The 16963-nt window shown below is 50.0% G+C and overlaps 1 gene segment (V, D, J or C); it reads right to left on the bottom strand.

Moving 5' to 3' along the window:
- Positions 1 to 3747: 3747 nt before the first annotated feature.
- On the bottom strand, positions 3748 to 8746 carry LOC102418651. The segment is given in 3 exon segments: positions 3748 to 4083; positions 8327 to 8619; positions 8701 to 8746. Coding segments are annotated over 3 exon segments (675 nt in total).
- Positions 8747 to 16963: the final 8217 nt, after the last annotated feature.

A 16963-nucleotide genomic window follows, 5' to 3' on the forward strand; every position in this document is an offset into this window, starting at 1 on the left:
ACCCTTCACACATGCAGAAATACTTTTCTTAAAATCGAAGTAGTTTTTGGATGAAGCACTTGGGGTTTTCTCCTGATCAGTATCAGCTGGTGAAGAAAAGTCCCCATCACTGCCCACGTGTCATCTGCCAACAGCAGTGTTACCCCCTCCTCTGGGGTGTGTAGTGAGGAAAGCAGGAAATCAGAGCCTCAGAGAAAGAGTAGGAGCCATCCCTGGAGACAGCTGAGAGCTTGAGAGGAAAATCCCTGGGCCAAACAGGAAGGGCCCTTCGCTCCCCACTTCCCTCTGCCCCCTGTTCCTGGGGCTGCTCTCTGTGCTGAGGGTCCTGAGCGCCCCCTGGTGTCCTGGACGCTCCCTGCAGCCCAGCCCTGTTGTCTCCTCAGGGAGGTTTGTGTCTGGGCTCACACTGACTTCCCCTCACTGTGTCTCTTGCACAGTAATACATGGCTGTGTCATCAGCTCTCAGGCTGTTCATTTGTAGATACAGCGAGTTCTTGGCATTGTCTCTGTAGATGGTGAAGCTGCCCTTCACAGAGTTGGAGTAGTATTTGCTACCACCACCACTATTAACGTATGCGACCCACTCCAGTCCGGTCCCTGGAGCCTGGCGGAGCCAGTTCATTTCATAGCTACTGATGCTGAATCCAGTGGCTGCACAGGAGAGTCTCAGAGACCCCCCAGGCGGCACCAGGCCTCCCCCAGACTCCACCAGCTGCTCCTCACACTGGACTCCTGCAAACACAGAGACACAAGGTGGACTGAGAATCACATGGAAGCACCAACAGGCACAGGCACAGGTCTCAGCGCTCCCCACTCCTGAGAACGACCTTGAGAAATGATCAGGAGGAAAACGCAGCTTGGCACCAAGTCCATAGTGGAGCCGCTGGGGTCCTGTCTCAGGTGCTTGGGTTCTGGGTGTCTCCCCAACATGCCGGGCAAGGGCCCCTTTTTATGAGCAGGACGAGAGCCCCATTTGCATGGAGTCTGCATATAAGGTGCAGCTGGGACCCTGGGCTGCATGCCTGACCTTGTCATCCTAGGGGCGACCCCAGATGGGAAAGGACTCAAGGATGCTGGCCACAAGGGGTCCCGTCCTAACCCCCCTCCCTCCCTCCTTTCCTGAGACCCATCACCCTGACCCCATTCCTTTGTGCGCAGCTTCCAGGATTGAGAGTCCTCCTTCCTCGGGGTTTTGATGAGGACCCAGGGGTGCTCCCCCAGAGGCATATGGATGGGGCTTCCTCTCACTCTCCTTCACCCGCTGTGGGCCATGTTGCCTTTTTGGGGTTTAGGAATAAGAATGTGAATTGAATGATGCTTTTATTTTGAAGCTGAAAGATTCCCCTTGTTATTTTCCTCAATCAGATCCTCCACAAAACTTGAACCTCTACAGGTAAGGGGGAAGGAGAGGCTGGGCTGGATGCTGTGGCCACAGCCCCCGTCTCTAATCTGCTGCCATTCTCACAAGCACACATCTGCCTCCTGAAAGCACAGATTTCACTCAGCTTCCTGCTGTTCATGTGCAAAAGCCCTATTTCCAAGCCTCTCAAAGTGGGAGTATTTCCATCATTTACAAATGGAGCCCTGGCTGATGGGCCTCAGTGGTTGGAGCGTCATCCCCACAACAAAGGGTGTGAACTCTTTAGAGTCACCTCCTCCACCACCATGTGGAGGTTGTTGGGTTTTTTTTTTCTTTTTAATATATTTTATTGGTTCTTTTACTGAGATGAAGGGAAAGGGATAGAGAGTTAGAAACAACGATGAGAGAGAAACATCGATCAGCTGCCTCCTGCACACTCCCCACAGGCTATGTGCCCACAACCAGGGTACATGCCCTTGACCAGAATTGAACCTGGGACCCTTGAGTCCACAGGCCGATGCTCTATCCACTGAGCCAAACCAGTTAGGACTGAGTTAATAGATTTAATAAGTGTGTCCACCTCCCTCTCCACATGGGGAAGAAATCTGGATGAACATATGTGGTAAATGAAGTAAAGACAACACGTTGATGTAAGAAGTGTCCAAACATGGAGAGAATGTTTTATAAGATTTTATTCCAGCCAAAGAGTTGACAACTCTTGAGGGAGCAAGACCTCAAATGCTTTGGAGAATAATCGTTTGTAGCTGTGTCTGTGCATTTGAAGTTAAGGAGGGAAAGTGAGGAGTGACACGGAGGGGGGAGAGAGCAAGGCTGGGACTGGATGCTGGGATTGTGAACAGGAGGTTCTCTCTCTCTCTCTCTCTCTCTCTCTCTCTCCCTCTCTCTTCTAATCTTTATTGTTGAAAGTATTGCATAGGACATCCTTTTCTCCCCATTATCCTCACTGCTCACTCCCATTCCCTCCACAGGCCCTCAGCACCCCATTCTCTGCGTCCATTGATTAAGTATATATGCAGAGAAGTTCATTGGTTGATCTCTTCCCACCAACCCTCCCCTGCCTTCCCACTGAGGTTCCATGGTCTGTTCATGCTTCTATGTCTCTGGGTCTATTTTTGTTCATCAGCTTATTTGGTCCATTAGCAAGGTAAACTGGTGCAGTCGTTATGAAAACCAGTATAGAGTTTCCACCTAAAAATTAAAAATGGAGCTCCTATTTGACACAGTGATTCCACTTCCCAGCCCAAGACCAAGTCCAGGCTGGGCCATATGGTCTACGCCCTTCCCCGTCTCTCTCAGACCACTGCTCCAGACCAAGTCCGGGCCAGGACATCTTGTTGACCCCCACCTCAGGCTCTCTCTCTCTCGGACCCCTGACCAAGACCAAGTCCGGGCCTGGACATCTGGTCGAATGCAGCCACTATGCAACCATCTCTGGCGGCTGCCCATTTTGCGGAGTCTGGTCGACTGCGGTTTTCGGGGTGGGGGGAGAAAATGGGGAGGGATCCGGCCCTCGGTCCCTCTGGGAAAGGGACCGCGTCCTCCGCCTTTCACCCCTGCTTTCCCGTTCTAGCCGGAGGTCCGAAGGCCCCAGCGGGGTTAGTGGATAGGACCTGCAGCAGGTCTGGGGCTCCTGGAGAACGGGCTGAAGTCAGTCCCAGATGCATGTTTTCCTCCTGACCCTTCTCTCAGGATGAGCCTCCTCCATCTTATCCCCGGGGGTCCTACCCGCCCTTCGCCTTCTGCAGCCTTTCCTCGGCCTCCAGGGCGGTTTCCATCTCCATCTTCTCCTCCTGCGTCTGAGTGACCCCTGCGCCCGAGTTCGTTTCCAAAACTTCGGATGAGCCCTTGGGAGGCGCTTATGATTCCTGCTCTGCTCTTGGACGGAACCATGTCCTTTGGGTTCCACACTGTGCCGCCCCCAGCGGCTCCCACAGGACACCTTCCAGGGACCCCCAGGGGACAGCGTGCGGCCTCCAGCCCGTGCCATGCTGCACTCTTAGCCCTTCCAGTAGCTCTGGGGGACCCCAGGGACCGCCCGGAGACAACATGCTCCTGAAGCAGCCAGGTCCCCTGGGGGAAACCCACCCAAACACGGTCCCACCATCTCCAAACGCCCTCGGTGCTGAGGCAGACTCTGAGCAATCACTGCGCTCACACACCTTCCACAGCGCATGCGGCCTCTCTGCCACATTCTCACAGGGTTTCTGTTCTGCTCTTTCGCCTCCATGGAGGCCCCGCTTCTGAAGCCACCATCGCTGCCCTCTGGGAGCAGTGCGACCCGGGTCATGGGATCCGCAGTCACCAGGTCCTAGCAAACATCAAAGCCTCCAAAGCACTGAGACTCCTGAGGCGCGGCCTCCTCTCCCTCACCGCCAGGCTGGTGTCCAGCAGCAGCGGCCAGAGGCGGAGGGTGCAGGGGTCCAGGCCACCATGTCCCCCAGGTCCAGTAGCACCAGCTGGGCCAGCCCTGGGCATGCGCACTCAGGACCTGGGCGCTGGAGCTTTTCCTGCAGCTCCGCCTCCTCTTGCTCAGTGCCCTTCTCTGCTGCTGATAACTGGGCCTGACAGTCGCCTGGAGGGAGAACTGAGGTCTCTTGAAGCGCTTGGTCCTGCTCTGGCCCTGCTCTGGCCCATGGCAATGTGAGGACTGAGAGGGGACAGCAGGACCGAGGTGGTGGCTGCTGCCCAGCTGGTGGCAGGACCTTGGGGGAGGAGATGGTTCATGAGGCAGCTCACCTGGGCCTGGGACTGCAGGGGCCATAGGGAAGGCAGTGCGCAGGCGTGAGGGAGGAGGCTATAGTTTTTTTGGTAGAAGTTACGGTGAGATTGAAACCACACAAGTCCCTGGAAGCAGAATTCCTCCCCCTCCCCAACCACCTCGCCAAAATAGAAGCCCTGCGCCCCTCTCCTTTCCAGTCTCCATCCAAGCAGGTCTGACTTGCTGAGTGATCTTTCCTGTGCTTCTCAGGGGTTTCAATCAGGAGCATAATAACCATCCCACATCCCCTTGGTGTGTGTGTGTCATGAACATCTGTACCAGCTGCTGTGCCTCTGCTTCTGCATGGTGTCACTCCTCTGGGTGCTGTGAGCATGAGGACAAGCACCAGGACTGTTAGCCTGGTCTCTGGGGCTTCTCCTAGAAGGAGTGCTGACTGTGCCCTCAGAGAACCATTCCCTCCTTTGGGTCCTGGTCACCGTACCCAGGGAACCCTTCCTTCACAGCAGGGGCTACGCTGTAGGAGGTGGTCAGGAAGTAGGATGTGGGAACAATTAGTGACTCCTTAGGGATAAAATCAATGTGCCTCTGATCCCATGGATATAGATAGATATGGATATAGATATAGATATAGATAGATATTGATTTAGATATTGTTTTATATATATATGTGAACTATAGATGTATTTGTAGATATAGATATAATTATAGCTATAGAGATTGTTTACTTTATCCTTACTTGAGCATATTTTCATTGATTTTTAGAGAGATGTATAAAAGAGAGAGAGAGAGCGAGAGAGAGAGAGAGAGAGAAGTAATATAGAAATATTGAGCAGGGAAATGTGGTGAGAAAGGGAGGAACATTGATGGTGGGGAACATATTTTTCATTTGCCTCCCATATCTGCCAAGACATAGAATCAAACCCACAACCTTGTTATTTATTTGTTTTAATATATATTTTATACATTTCAGAGAGGAAGGGAGAGGGAGAGACAGATAGAAATATTAATGATGAAAGAGAATTATTGATCGGCTGCCTCCTGTATGGTCACGACTGGGAATCAAGCCCACAACCTAAGTATGTGCCCTGACCAGGAATGGAATCATAGGTCAAAGCTCAAGAACTTGCCACACAAGCATGGCTTCTTTCAGTTTTGAAATAAATTTTTAGTTAGTTTAGAATTCAACCTTGATGGTTACTCAATTTTCCTTCAGCACTTAAAGTCCTCATTTGTTGCAGGAGGTTCATGTTTAGGAGACCAGAAGTCCCATCTGACAAGGTTTCCCTTACAAAGTAATCAGAGGATAAACTAAGACCAGAGGGTGAGCCTAGAGCCAATGGACCAAGTGTTGGGGAGAGTGGAGTGTCTGTGAGGGTCCCTGGGAACCAGAAGCATGAACTAGAGAGACACAGACAGAGCTCCTTCCAGGGTCCTATTCCTTCAGGGCAGTTTTGTGCTGGATGTGTAGAAGCTGCACAGCCTCCTTTGTGCTGTTTATTCTCTAGACTCTATTGTGGATCCAGTTTCATGCCCTGGGACATAAAATAACCTCAGTCATGATCAGGTGTGTGGGGGAAGATGTTGGAAATGATTTAGGAATTATTAAGTTTAGGTTATGAAAATCTTGTTATTGGAAGCCCGATGTCTGCATGTGACCCTTTGACCACTGTCCCCACATGATGGGGTTCAACTTGAACCTGCACCTGACCCAGTGCCACATTGGGGGTAGAGCTACCTGGGAACATGATGGAGATTAACCAAGACTGAGGACACACACATCTAGGGCTCTTGTTTCATTAGGTTATCATCTCCTAGTTGTATACTGTTCAAGTTTTCTTCCGTCACTTTCCTCTGAAACAGCCCACATGTTTCCTAGAGCCATGAAGACACTCTGTTGAGAGGTGCAGGGGCACAAGCCATTTGTGTGTTGGTTTTGTATCTTACAACTTTCCTGAATTCTAGTTCTATTAGCTTCTCATACATTTTTTAAGGTTTTCTATGTACAAGATCCTGTCATCTGCTTACAGATAAGGAGAAACATTTTAACTGGTTTCTTTCTGATTTAGATATTTTAAATTTCCTTTTCTTGCCTAATTATTCTGAGAAGAACTTCTAGTTTTAACGAATAGAAGTAGTCACAGGGAAGCCATTGTCTTGGTCCTGATGTAGGAAGAAAAGCTTTGAAATTTTCTCTGTGTAGCATGATGTCACTTGTTGGCTTTTCAAACATGACCTTTAGTATATTGAGGTCCATCTCTTCTACACCTAATCTGCTAAGAATTTTAATTCTGAAGCATTTTTCAATTTTAAAGGTTTTATTCTATATCTATTTATATGAGGGTATACTTTATCCTTCATCCTGTGGATGAGATGTAGCACAGTTACTGATTTACATATGTTGATGCATCCTTGGATGGTAGGATGGTATCTCACTTGATCGTGGTAAATGATCCTTTCAGTGTGCAGATTAGTTTCCCGGGCATATTTTTGAGGGATTTTGCATGTAATTTCATCAGGGAAATTGACCTGTCATTTTTGTTTGTTTCTACTTGACTTTGAGATGAGTGTAATGGTCACCTCAAGAACTCTGTTTGGAAGTGCTGTCTCTTTCCTTAATTCTTGGAAGAGTGAAGAAGAGTTGATTAGAAAGTTATCATGTCCTATTTGAAATTCTGGTAGAATTCACCCTTGAGTCCATTTGGTCCTTGACTTTTATTTGGAAGATTTCCACTATTACTTCAATTATATTTTAAAATTTGTAGCAATCTAGCAAAGTTTGGATTAAATTCCTAATTTGAGCTCCTACTAAGTGGACTGAGAAATACAACTGTTGATCTTCACAAGTTGTGGTCAGTGTTGAAATGATAACTTCTATCAGACCACACATTTATTTCATATGGCATGCAAGAAAACAAAATCTAACCCCATTTTTTATTTTAAAAATCTTAAAAAGAAATATTTCTTTATTGATTTCAGAGAAGAAGGGAGAGGGAGGGAGAGATAGAAACATCAAGGATGAGAGAGAATCATTATTTGGCTGCCTCCTGCACTTCACCCACTGGGGTATGTGCCCTTGACCGGAATCAAACACAGGAGCCTTCAGTCTGCAGGCCGACACTCTATCCACTCAGGCAAATGGGCTAGAGATAACCCCATTTTCTTATATAGAATTCTTAAAGTACAGTGTATAAGGACACCAACAGTTTTGTATCACTGCTCATGTGTGAATGCATGTCTTTTCCAGAAACGAGTGTGTAACTGTGTTTGTGTGACTCTGTGTGTAACTGTGTGTGTAACTGTGTGTGTAACTGTGTGTGTGTGTGACTGTGTGTGTGTGACAATGTATCTGTGTGACTGTGTTTCCTGTGCAAGTAGTAAGAGGACGATATGGACGCAGGGGGTCCCATGGATGCTCCTCGGTTTCCAACCTGCTCCTGATGCAGATCTCACCCAGAGTGAAGCTGGAAATCCTTGGCTCCAGGAGGAAAGGTGGAGGAGGAGTTTGGTGATGCACATCCCAGCCTCAGGGTCACCTGTCCCCGCTGTGGGGTTAGCACTGCTTCCTGGTGGACAGCAGGGTCCCCGTGTGGATGGATGTGGGGCTCCCTGTGCTTGGTGCACTGAGCTCACAGCTCTTCTGGGGGTCAATGTGGACCCAGAGAGGATGGGTGAGGTCCACCAGCCCTGAGTGAGCTCAGGCCTTTCAGCAGAGGGAGGGCCCTGCGATCTCTCTGGAACCAGGAGGGGAAGGGCACATGGAGAGTCAGACACTGAGGGAGCTGTGACCCCCTAATCCCCTAGGGAGGGATTCAGAGCTGTGCACACAGCCAGATCCCAGTAACCCACCCGTGGAGCTCACACTCATCATAGAAAAGTTGAAAAGAGAGTAAAAAAAGCCACTTTTAGAATTTGTGAAGGAGAGTCCCCGTCACTGCTGACTTGTCACCTGCAAACACAATGTCCCTTCTTCACTGTTGTCTGCAGGGAGAATATGAGAAGGAAGAGCCATCCCTGGAGGCAGCTGAGAGCCTGAGAGGAAATCCCTGAGCCCAACAGGAAGGCCCTTCCCTCCCTACCTCCCTCTGGCCCTGCTCCTGGGGCTGCTCTCTGTGTTGTGGATCCTGAGCGCCCCCTGCTGTCTGGGACGCCCCCTGCAGCCCAGCCCTGCTGTCTCCTCAGGGAGGTTTGTGTCTGGGCTCACACTGACTTCCCTCACTGTGTCTCGCACAGTAATACACGGCCGTGTCCTCGGTGGTCACGGAGCTCAGCTGCAGGGAGAACTGGTTCTTGGCCGTGTCAGCAGTGATGGAGATGCGGCCCTGGAAGGCTGGGTTGTAGCTTGTGCCCCCTGACCAGTACCCCATCCACTGCAACCCTTTCCCTGGCGGCTGGCGGATCCAGTTCCTGTAGTAACTACTGGTGACTGAGCCCCCGGACACAGTGCAGGTGAGGGAGAGGGTCTGAGAGGGCTTCACCAGTCCTGGGCCTGACTCCTGCAGCTGCACCTGGGACAGGACACCTGGGACAGAGAGAACACAGTGAGTCCTGGGCTCAGATGCAGGGTCCCCATCTCCTCATGTCTAAGCCCTGAGTCACTCACATCTGGGAGCTGACAGCAGGAAGAGGAAGAGCCACATGGGAGTCATGTCTTGCAGGTGAGATCCTGGTCCCCCAGAAAGTATTTTCCAGGATGAGGTGGCCCTGAATTTAAGTGGACGCCAACTGTGTCTGTGTCTGGTGGCCGTGTGGGCATTTGCATATGGGAGGTGTCTGCACATACAAAGGGCAAGAGTTGAGGTAGGTCCTGGACTCTGGGGCTTCTCCTGGAAGGAGGTGCTGACTGTGCCCTCAGAGAATCAGGCCCTCCTTGGGGTCCTGGTCACCGTGCCCAGGGACCTCTCCTTCCACTCCAGGGCCTGTGCTGCAGGAGGGGGTCAGGAAGTAGGATGTGGGCACAATCAGTGACTCCTTAGGAATAACATCAATATAGATATAGATGATATAGATATAGATATAGATATAGATATAGATATAGATATAGATATAGATATAGATATAGATATAGATAGATATGAAGATAGAGATGTAGAGGTAGATGTAGTTGTATTGATAGATATACATATAGGCATATATATATAGTTTACTTTTCTCTCACCAGAGGATGTGTTCATTGATTGTTGAGGGTAAGGAAAGGAGAAAGAGAGGAGAGAAACAACAATGTGAGAGAGACATGTTGATCAGTTCCCTCCCATATGCGCCCACATTGTGAATCAAACCTGCATCAATTTTATTATTTATTTATGTATGTATTTAAATATTTTTAATTGATATCACAGAAGACGAGAGAGGGAAATAGAGACAGAGCAATAAATGATAAGAGAGAACCATTGATTGGCTGTGTTCTGCACACTCAAACTGAGGATGTTGCACAAAACCTAGGTATGTGCCCTGACTGGGAATTGAACCATGACCTCCTGGTTCTTATGTTGATGCTCAACCACTGAGCCATGCTGGCCAGGCTGTCCCTGCACTTTCAGGGTTCACAGAGCTCCCTGTGTACCTGGGCTCTGGTGGGCAGAACGTTGGCAACATTATAGGTGACCAGGCCCCAGCCCTTCCATGGCTGCCCTCTGACCCCAGTGGCCGTGGGCTTGTCCACCAAGATGCTCTGCAGCTCACAGGTCCCTGGAGGTTCCCTCAGCTCTGGTGTGAGCTGTTCGAGGTGCTCTGAGGTCAGTGCTCAGCTGTGTCCCCACCTGACACAGGAGGGGCCCCCAGGACCTGACATCACATGCGGGCACTGCAAGTGGGCTCAGCAGAGCGGCTGAGTAGCCCTGGCCCTGGCATCTCATGGAGTGCCTGGCACAAGACATGGTCATGAGGAGATGGCGTGGGGGGCATTTAAGGCAAAACCTACCAGGGCGGGAAGGAGAGGGCACACACCTCCACCTTGGACATCCTGTGCTGTCTCCATGGGGTAAGAGTGTGGGCGGCAGAGGACAGAGGGTGAAGATGGGGTGGTGTCTGTGGAGCTGGAGGCACAGCAGAGGTGGGTGGGACCATGTCTCCCTTCAGCAGGTTCTCGGGATGCAGGTGGTTCCCCAGGGGAAGCCGGTCTGGTGTTGGGGCACGTCCCCTGGGACCAGGTTCTGAGACCCAGGGGGAGCAGCACCCAGCAGGGTGTCCAGCCTCCATCTGGGGCACAGGGACAGGTAGGCACTTCCAGGATCTCTGAGGGGTGGTGCCACAGGGTCCGACCCTACACCTCCATGTGCAGCCATGTCAGTGAGAGGCAAGCAGCTAACTGCCCCCAAAGGGCTCCTCCTGGGGCAGAGCTAGGGGCTGATAACACTCAGGTGAGGTTATCACCTGGACTCCGTGTTCCCCTCCTAGCACTGTGTCGAGAGTAGTGGACTTAGGTCTCAGTGAGGGGACCAGAATCCCTACAATGTTTGCCTTGTCAACCCAGAGAGCAACCATCAGGGACTTGTTGACAGGAAGGACCCAGATGAGAAGTCAACCAGATCTGAAACACAGCCACTTCCTGCTTTTTTTCCTGCAGAGAATCTAATTAAAGACACAAAGAAGGAAGCAGGAAGGGCCCCAGGGACACTAGGAGGGAAGAAAGCATTCACCCCAATAGGAAGCCTGCACATCCCTCTGGGGAAAGCCTCAGAGCTGGGACCTGGGTTTGCTGGTCCTGAGCGCCCCCTGGGGTCCTTAACGCTCCCTTCAGCCCAGCCCTGCTGTCTCCTCAGGGAGGTTAGTGTCTGGGCTCACACTGACTTCCCCTCACTGTGTCTCTCGCACAGTAATACACGGCAGAGTCCTCGGCTCTCAGGCTGTTCATTTGCAGATACAGCGAGTTCTTGGCGTTATCTCTGGAGATGGTGAAGCGGCCCTTCACAGCATCGGCGTAGTATGTGTAACCACCAGTATTAATGCGTGAGACCCACTCCAACCCCTTCCCTGGAGCCTGGCGGACCCAGCTCATGTAGTAGCTACTGAAGGTGAATCCAGAGGCTGCACAGGAGAGTCTCAGAGACCCCCCAGGCTGCACCAGGCCTCCCCCAGACTCCACCAGCTGCTCCTCACACTGGACTCCTGCAAACACAGAGACACAAGGTGGACTGAGAATCACATGGAAGCACCAACAGGCACAGGCACAGGTCTCAGCGCTCCCCACTCCTGAGAACGACCTTGAGAAATGATCAGGAGGAAAACGCAGCTTGGCACCAAGTCCATGGTGGAGCCGCTGGGGTCCTGTCTCAGGTGCTTGGGCTCTGGGTGTCTCCCCAACATGCTGGGCAAGGGCTCCCTTTTTATGAGCAGGAGGAGAGCCCCATTTGCATGGAGTCTGCATATAAGGTGCAGCTTGGACCCTGGGCTGCATGCCTGACCTTGTCATCCTAGGGGCGACCCCAGATGGAAGGACTCAAGGACACTGGCCACAAGGGTCCTGGTCTGGACCCCACCTCCCTCCCTCTTCCTGAGACCAATCTACCCTGACCCCATTTCTTTGGAGGCAGTTTCCAGGATGAGAGTCTCTACTGGGGTTTTGATGAGGACCCAGGGTGCTTCCCCAGAGGCACGTGGATGGAGCTACCTCTCTCTCTCTTTCACGCTTGGGCCATGTCGCCTTTCTGAATTTGGGAATAAGAATGTGAATTGGATTACGCTTTTATTTTGAAGCTGAAAGATTCTCCTGTTATTTTTCTCAATCAGATCCTCCACAAAACTCAAACCTCTACATGTGAGGAGGCAGGAGAGGTTCGGCTGAACACCTTGGCCGCAGCCTCTGTCTCAAACCTGCTGCCACTTTCACAAGCACAAAGCTGTCTCCTGAAACCACACGTTTCCCTTAACTTCCCTGCTGTTCCTGTGTAAAAGTCCTATTCCCAGCCTCTCAAAGTGGGAGAATTTCCATCATTTAATAATGGATTCTTGATGGGTGGTGGGGGCTGGCTGGCTTGGGTCAATGGAGGGAAAAAAGGACATATGTGATACTTTCAACAATAAAAAATTATTAAATATAAATAATTAAATAAATAAAATTTAAAAATGGAGTCCTTGCCCTGGCCGGTTTTCTCAGTGGATAGAGCATACCCTTGGGAACCAAAGGGCCTCAGGTTTGATTCTGGTCAAGGGCATGTACTTGGTTGCAGGCCCTTCCATGCCCTTGCCCTGGTCAGAGCTTGTACAGGAGGCAACCAATTGATGTGTTTCTCTCACATCAATGTTTCTCTCTTCTCCTACCTCCCTTCCACTGTCTCTCTGAAAAGCAATGGAAAAATATCCTTGGGTGAGGATAAAAAAAGATAAAAGAAGGAATATGTTGGTTCTTGGAAGCAAAGTTCTGGGTAGAGAGTTGAGGCACCACGTCTTCCTTGGGGGCAGGTGAGCACCTCCCTTCTCAGAGGAGAGCAGCCATCTGTGTCCATCCTCCACAGCCCCAGGTGAGGACAGACAGACACAGGAATCTGGGACTGTGGTCACTGTTCCTCTGGGAAGGCAGACCCCATCACTTGGAAAGTGCAGTCACGCTGGGGAGGGGGTGGGGCATGGGCAGGTCAAACACCACGATGCCTTACTTCTCTCTACCTTTTCAATTTTATCCTTATTTTAAAATATATTTTGATTGATTTCACAGAGGAAAGGATGGGGGAGAGAGATAGAAACCTCAGTGATGAGAGAGAATCATCGATCGGTTGCCTCCCTGCATGCACCCCACTGGGAGTCCAGGCAGTGGCCCAGGCAAGCACCCTGATCAGGATTCCAACCCTTTACAAACTTGGTTCATAGGTGGAAGCTCAACCAACGAGCAACACCTGGCAGTATCTGGGGAGACCTCTTACCATTTCTTTCTTTCTATTTTTTTTTAAAGATTTCTTTATTCAGTTAGTTTTGTTCATCCTCATCCCAGGATATTTCCCACTTATTATTAGAGAAAGTGGAAGGGAGGGGGAGAGGGAGAGAGCCCATAGAGACACATTGAGTAGTTGCCTCTTGCAGGCAGGGATGGAGATTCCAATGGAGGTCCGTGCTCTTGACAGGAATCAAACCCGAGACCTGTGAGTCCCCAGGCTGACGCTCTATCCACGGAGCCACACGGTGGGACCCCTCCCCCATGTCTAGTTAACACTGTGGAGGCCCCGCACCGCATGCAGGCAGCCAGCATCCTGCCGGGTGGACCCACAGACCTGGGGGTGTCTGTGTTGCCGGAACGAGGGGAACTAGGATGGAGAGGCCCCCAGAAGGGCAGCCCCAGGTGCCAGGACACAGCGGGGCACGGGGAGCTGGGCTGGAACCTCTCTCCAGAGACTTCAAGACGAAGAACCACCCAGACCCCCTCTCCTGCAGGCGGATGCTGGGCCTCGCTGTGGGGACCCGCCTGAGCCAGCTGGTCAGGACCCGTGAGGCTGAGGGAAACACAAACCTAAATGAGGAAAAAGTCCGTGTTCCCAGGTGCCAGGAGGAGACAGGGACTCCCTCCCCCCCTCCCTGCAACACGCATGGAGGTTTCAGTGTCAGTTTAAAAGCTCACTGAGGCCTCCCCAGCTTACACCCCAGCGTGTTTTCTGGGGACCTTAGAACCCACTCTGAAGTGTGACCACTAGGGGGCACCCTCTCCCCACTTCTGTGGGAGGAAGGGGGCAGCCAGGCTTCAGGGGGCTCCTGGCTCCCAGTGCAAACCTCCTTCCTGTCCTAAAGAGGTGGGAGGGTTCATGTTCCCTGGGATCAGCTCCAGGAGCAAACACGTGTGGCCCCTCCAGGCACCAGGGGATTCAGGGTGAACTCTGGTGACCAGTGGTGCTGCCAAGTCCCTCCTGAGGCTGCTCCTCTGTGAACAGCTGTGTTTCTGGGGACGGTTTCCCACAAGAACTCAGTTCCCTCCCCTTATCTGCTGCTTTGTCATCCCCACTCAGACAGCCCCACTGCAGTTATGATAATTCTCCAAATAGACCCATTTCTGTACATTCACCCGGGATTGTGAAGTAGATTCTTCTGATTTTTCTTCATAGATGAACATGTCACCTGCAAGTAGGGACACCTTGTGTGTGGGCTCACATTTGAATGTCTCTATGCATTTTTCCTGTCTTATTGCTCTTGTTAACACGTCAAGGATGATGTGGAATAGAAGTGGTAAGAATGGGCCTTTTTGACTCTGTCCCCATCTGAGGGAATCATGTAACTTCCCACAATCGAGTGTGACATTAGCTCCAGGAGTCCCATGATCAGAGTGAGGAAGGGCCCCTTTATCCCACGTGCCCTAAGCGTTTTATCATGAATGAAGCTGTGCTTTGTACACATTTTTCTGTATCAATTTTACTGACCATATGACTTCTCTTCTTTACACAGTTGACCTGTTGGATTACATTGATGATTTAAAAATGTTGAATCATCTTTGAATTGTTGGGATAATTCCTGCTTGGTCATGATGGAGTATGAGTTTCTTATATTGCTGGTAGGATTGGCTAATCTTCTGTTGAGGATTTTAGTAAATATGTTAACAAGAGGTTTCAGTCTGTAGTTTACTCTTTCTCTGTACTGACTGCACAAAGAATGCTGGTCACATAAGAACGCATTAGGGAATGTGTTTATTCTCCTAATTAATTTCTGATATTGGTCATTTGTCTCTTTGTCAGTCTTGTTAGCACTGGGTTAGTTTTATTGATCTTTTCAAAGATTTAGCTGTTGGTATCATTGGTGGTTTTCTATCATTTTTCTGTGTTGATTTCATTAATCTCAGCTCATCTTTATTTTTCCTTCCTTCTGCTTGACTTTGGGTGATTTTGATCTTCCTTTTCTAATTTATTTTCTTAAAAATTTTGCTATTGAGAGTATTACTGATGTCCCCATTTTTACCCCCATATCAAACTTCCACCCCATTCCTGCCCCACTCTGGCCTTCACCACCATCCTGTCTGTGTCCATAGGGCATGCATATGTGCCTGTGAGTTCTTTGGTTCATCCTATTCCACTCTCTCCTCCCTCTTCCCTCTGAGTTTCATTCTGTTCCACGTTTCCGTGTCTCCAGTTCTATTTTATGCATCAGTTAATTTTGTCATTAGGTACTTTGTTCACTTATTTTGGTTCTTAGATTCAATTGTTGATAGTATGTATGTATTGTCAATATTTTGTTCATATATTCTTTTTTTTATCTTTATACTCGAGGCACGGTGGAGGAAATTCTTGCATGGGAGGGGGGTTTCCTCAGCTCAGCCTGCACCCTCTCCAATCCGTGACCCCGTGGGACTGCTGGCTCCTCACTGCTCATATGCTTGCCGGCCTGATCCCCCTAACTGCTCTCCCCTGCCTGCCTGATCACCTCTAACCGCCTCTGCCTCAGCCCCCAACCCCCCCCACCATGGCTTTGTTTGGAAGGACGTCCAGAAGGTCGTCCGGAAGACGTTCAGTCTAATTAGCATATTACCCTTTTATTAATATAGATGCCACCTTACAGGTTGTCCTATCATGGAAGGGGAGCCCACAGTAGCATCCTGGGTTCTGACCAGGGATCATTCACTCATGCTTTATCTCAGCAGATGAGATTCCTAGAAGACTCTTGGATATACCTTGAACATTTCTATCAAATTTGCCAAATCATCCTCCAAAAATATTGAACCACTTTAAACTCCCACCAGCAACCATGCGTGTGCCCTCTGTCCTACTTTGATGTCAATATCATTGATTTTAACCCCTTGAAGCTTCCGTCACTTCAGCTGGGACTGCTTGGCACTTGAGCCAACCTCAATGGTCAGCCCGGAACTTGATTTCCAGAGATAGAATTATGGAGGAGAAAAAATAGTTTTCCTCTACCCTTCTGAGTTCTGAGAGGAGGCCCTTGTAATGAAAGACAGATTACCAAGAGAAAAACAAAAGTTCATTAATATGTGTACCTCATGTATATGTGGGAGATCCCAGGGAAAAATGAATAACTCCCCAATGTGGCTTAGAATCCAGATTTAAATACCTTCTTCCTAGGGAGAGGAGACAGGAGATGTAGGCCTCTTAGAGGAGAGTAAATGATTTTTAGGAAAGATGAATGGGAGGGGGGGAGATAGCTTGTAACAAAATTTGGGTGTGATGTCAACTTCCAGTCTCCTGTCCTGTGACAGTTGTCAGTCTTCACTGGCTGATGACACTTTTCTCATCGAGGGGACCTATGACATTTAAGCTCCTTTTGGGGGGTTTGATTTTAGGCAGATCAGGAGACTTCAGTGAAAGCCTCTTGGTGCATTTGCTGTTTGTCAAGCATCTGCAGCTCAAGATCATCAATATAACAACACGGAATATGTTGAGGTGGCATGTTCTCTGGCCTTCACAATAAACCCAACAAAAGCTTGTTTCCTCTCTCAGATGATTTGCTACAGTAGCGTTGTTTCCTGGAGACAGTATTCTGACCAGACCTCCAGGGAGTGGTCATAACATACCCTGTGCTTGTAGAAAGGGGTGGGCCATATCACTAAATAAATCAGGGTCAGTTTTCTCATCGTGTGGAAAGGGAGATAAAGTTATGAAAGTTTATCTTCCTTTCCACAGGTTTCCTGCAGATTTGTGTCTCCGCTGCAGCCCCAGTGGTCCCAGCGTTGCCATGGAGCTTCTGGCTGCTGGGTGCCGGGCCCCCCTGCAGGCTTGTGTTTCTGCTCCTCTGGCCCCTGCAGCAGTGGTGAAGAAGCAAACCCAGAGGCCCTCCATGGGAGGGGTGTGGCGGAACGCTTGCATCATTGCCATGGAGATTACACAAGCGTCCCAGCCCAGCTGCCCCCATCTTTTTCATGAAGTGACAGTCAATTTGCATATTCCTCCTTATTGGCTGTGGATGCCTCCATCTTTGTCCCAGAGTTACATTCAATTTACATA

Source organism: Myotis lucifugus, unplaced genomic scaffold (genome assembly GCF_000147115.1).
Source record: "Myotis lucifugus unplaced genomic scaffold, Myoluc2.0 scaffold_1448, whole genome shotgun sequence".
In the NCBI taxonomy this organism is placed as follows: domain Eukaryota; kingdom Metazoa; phylum Chordata; class Mammalia; order Chiroptera; family Vespertilionidae; genus Myotis; species Myotis lucifugus.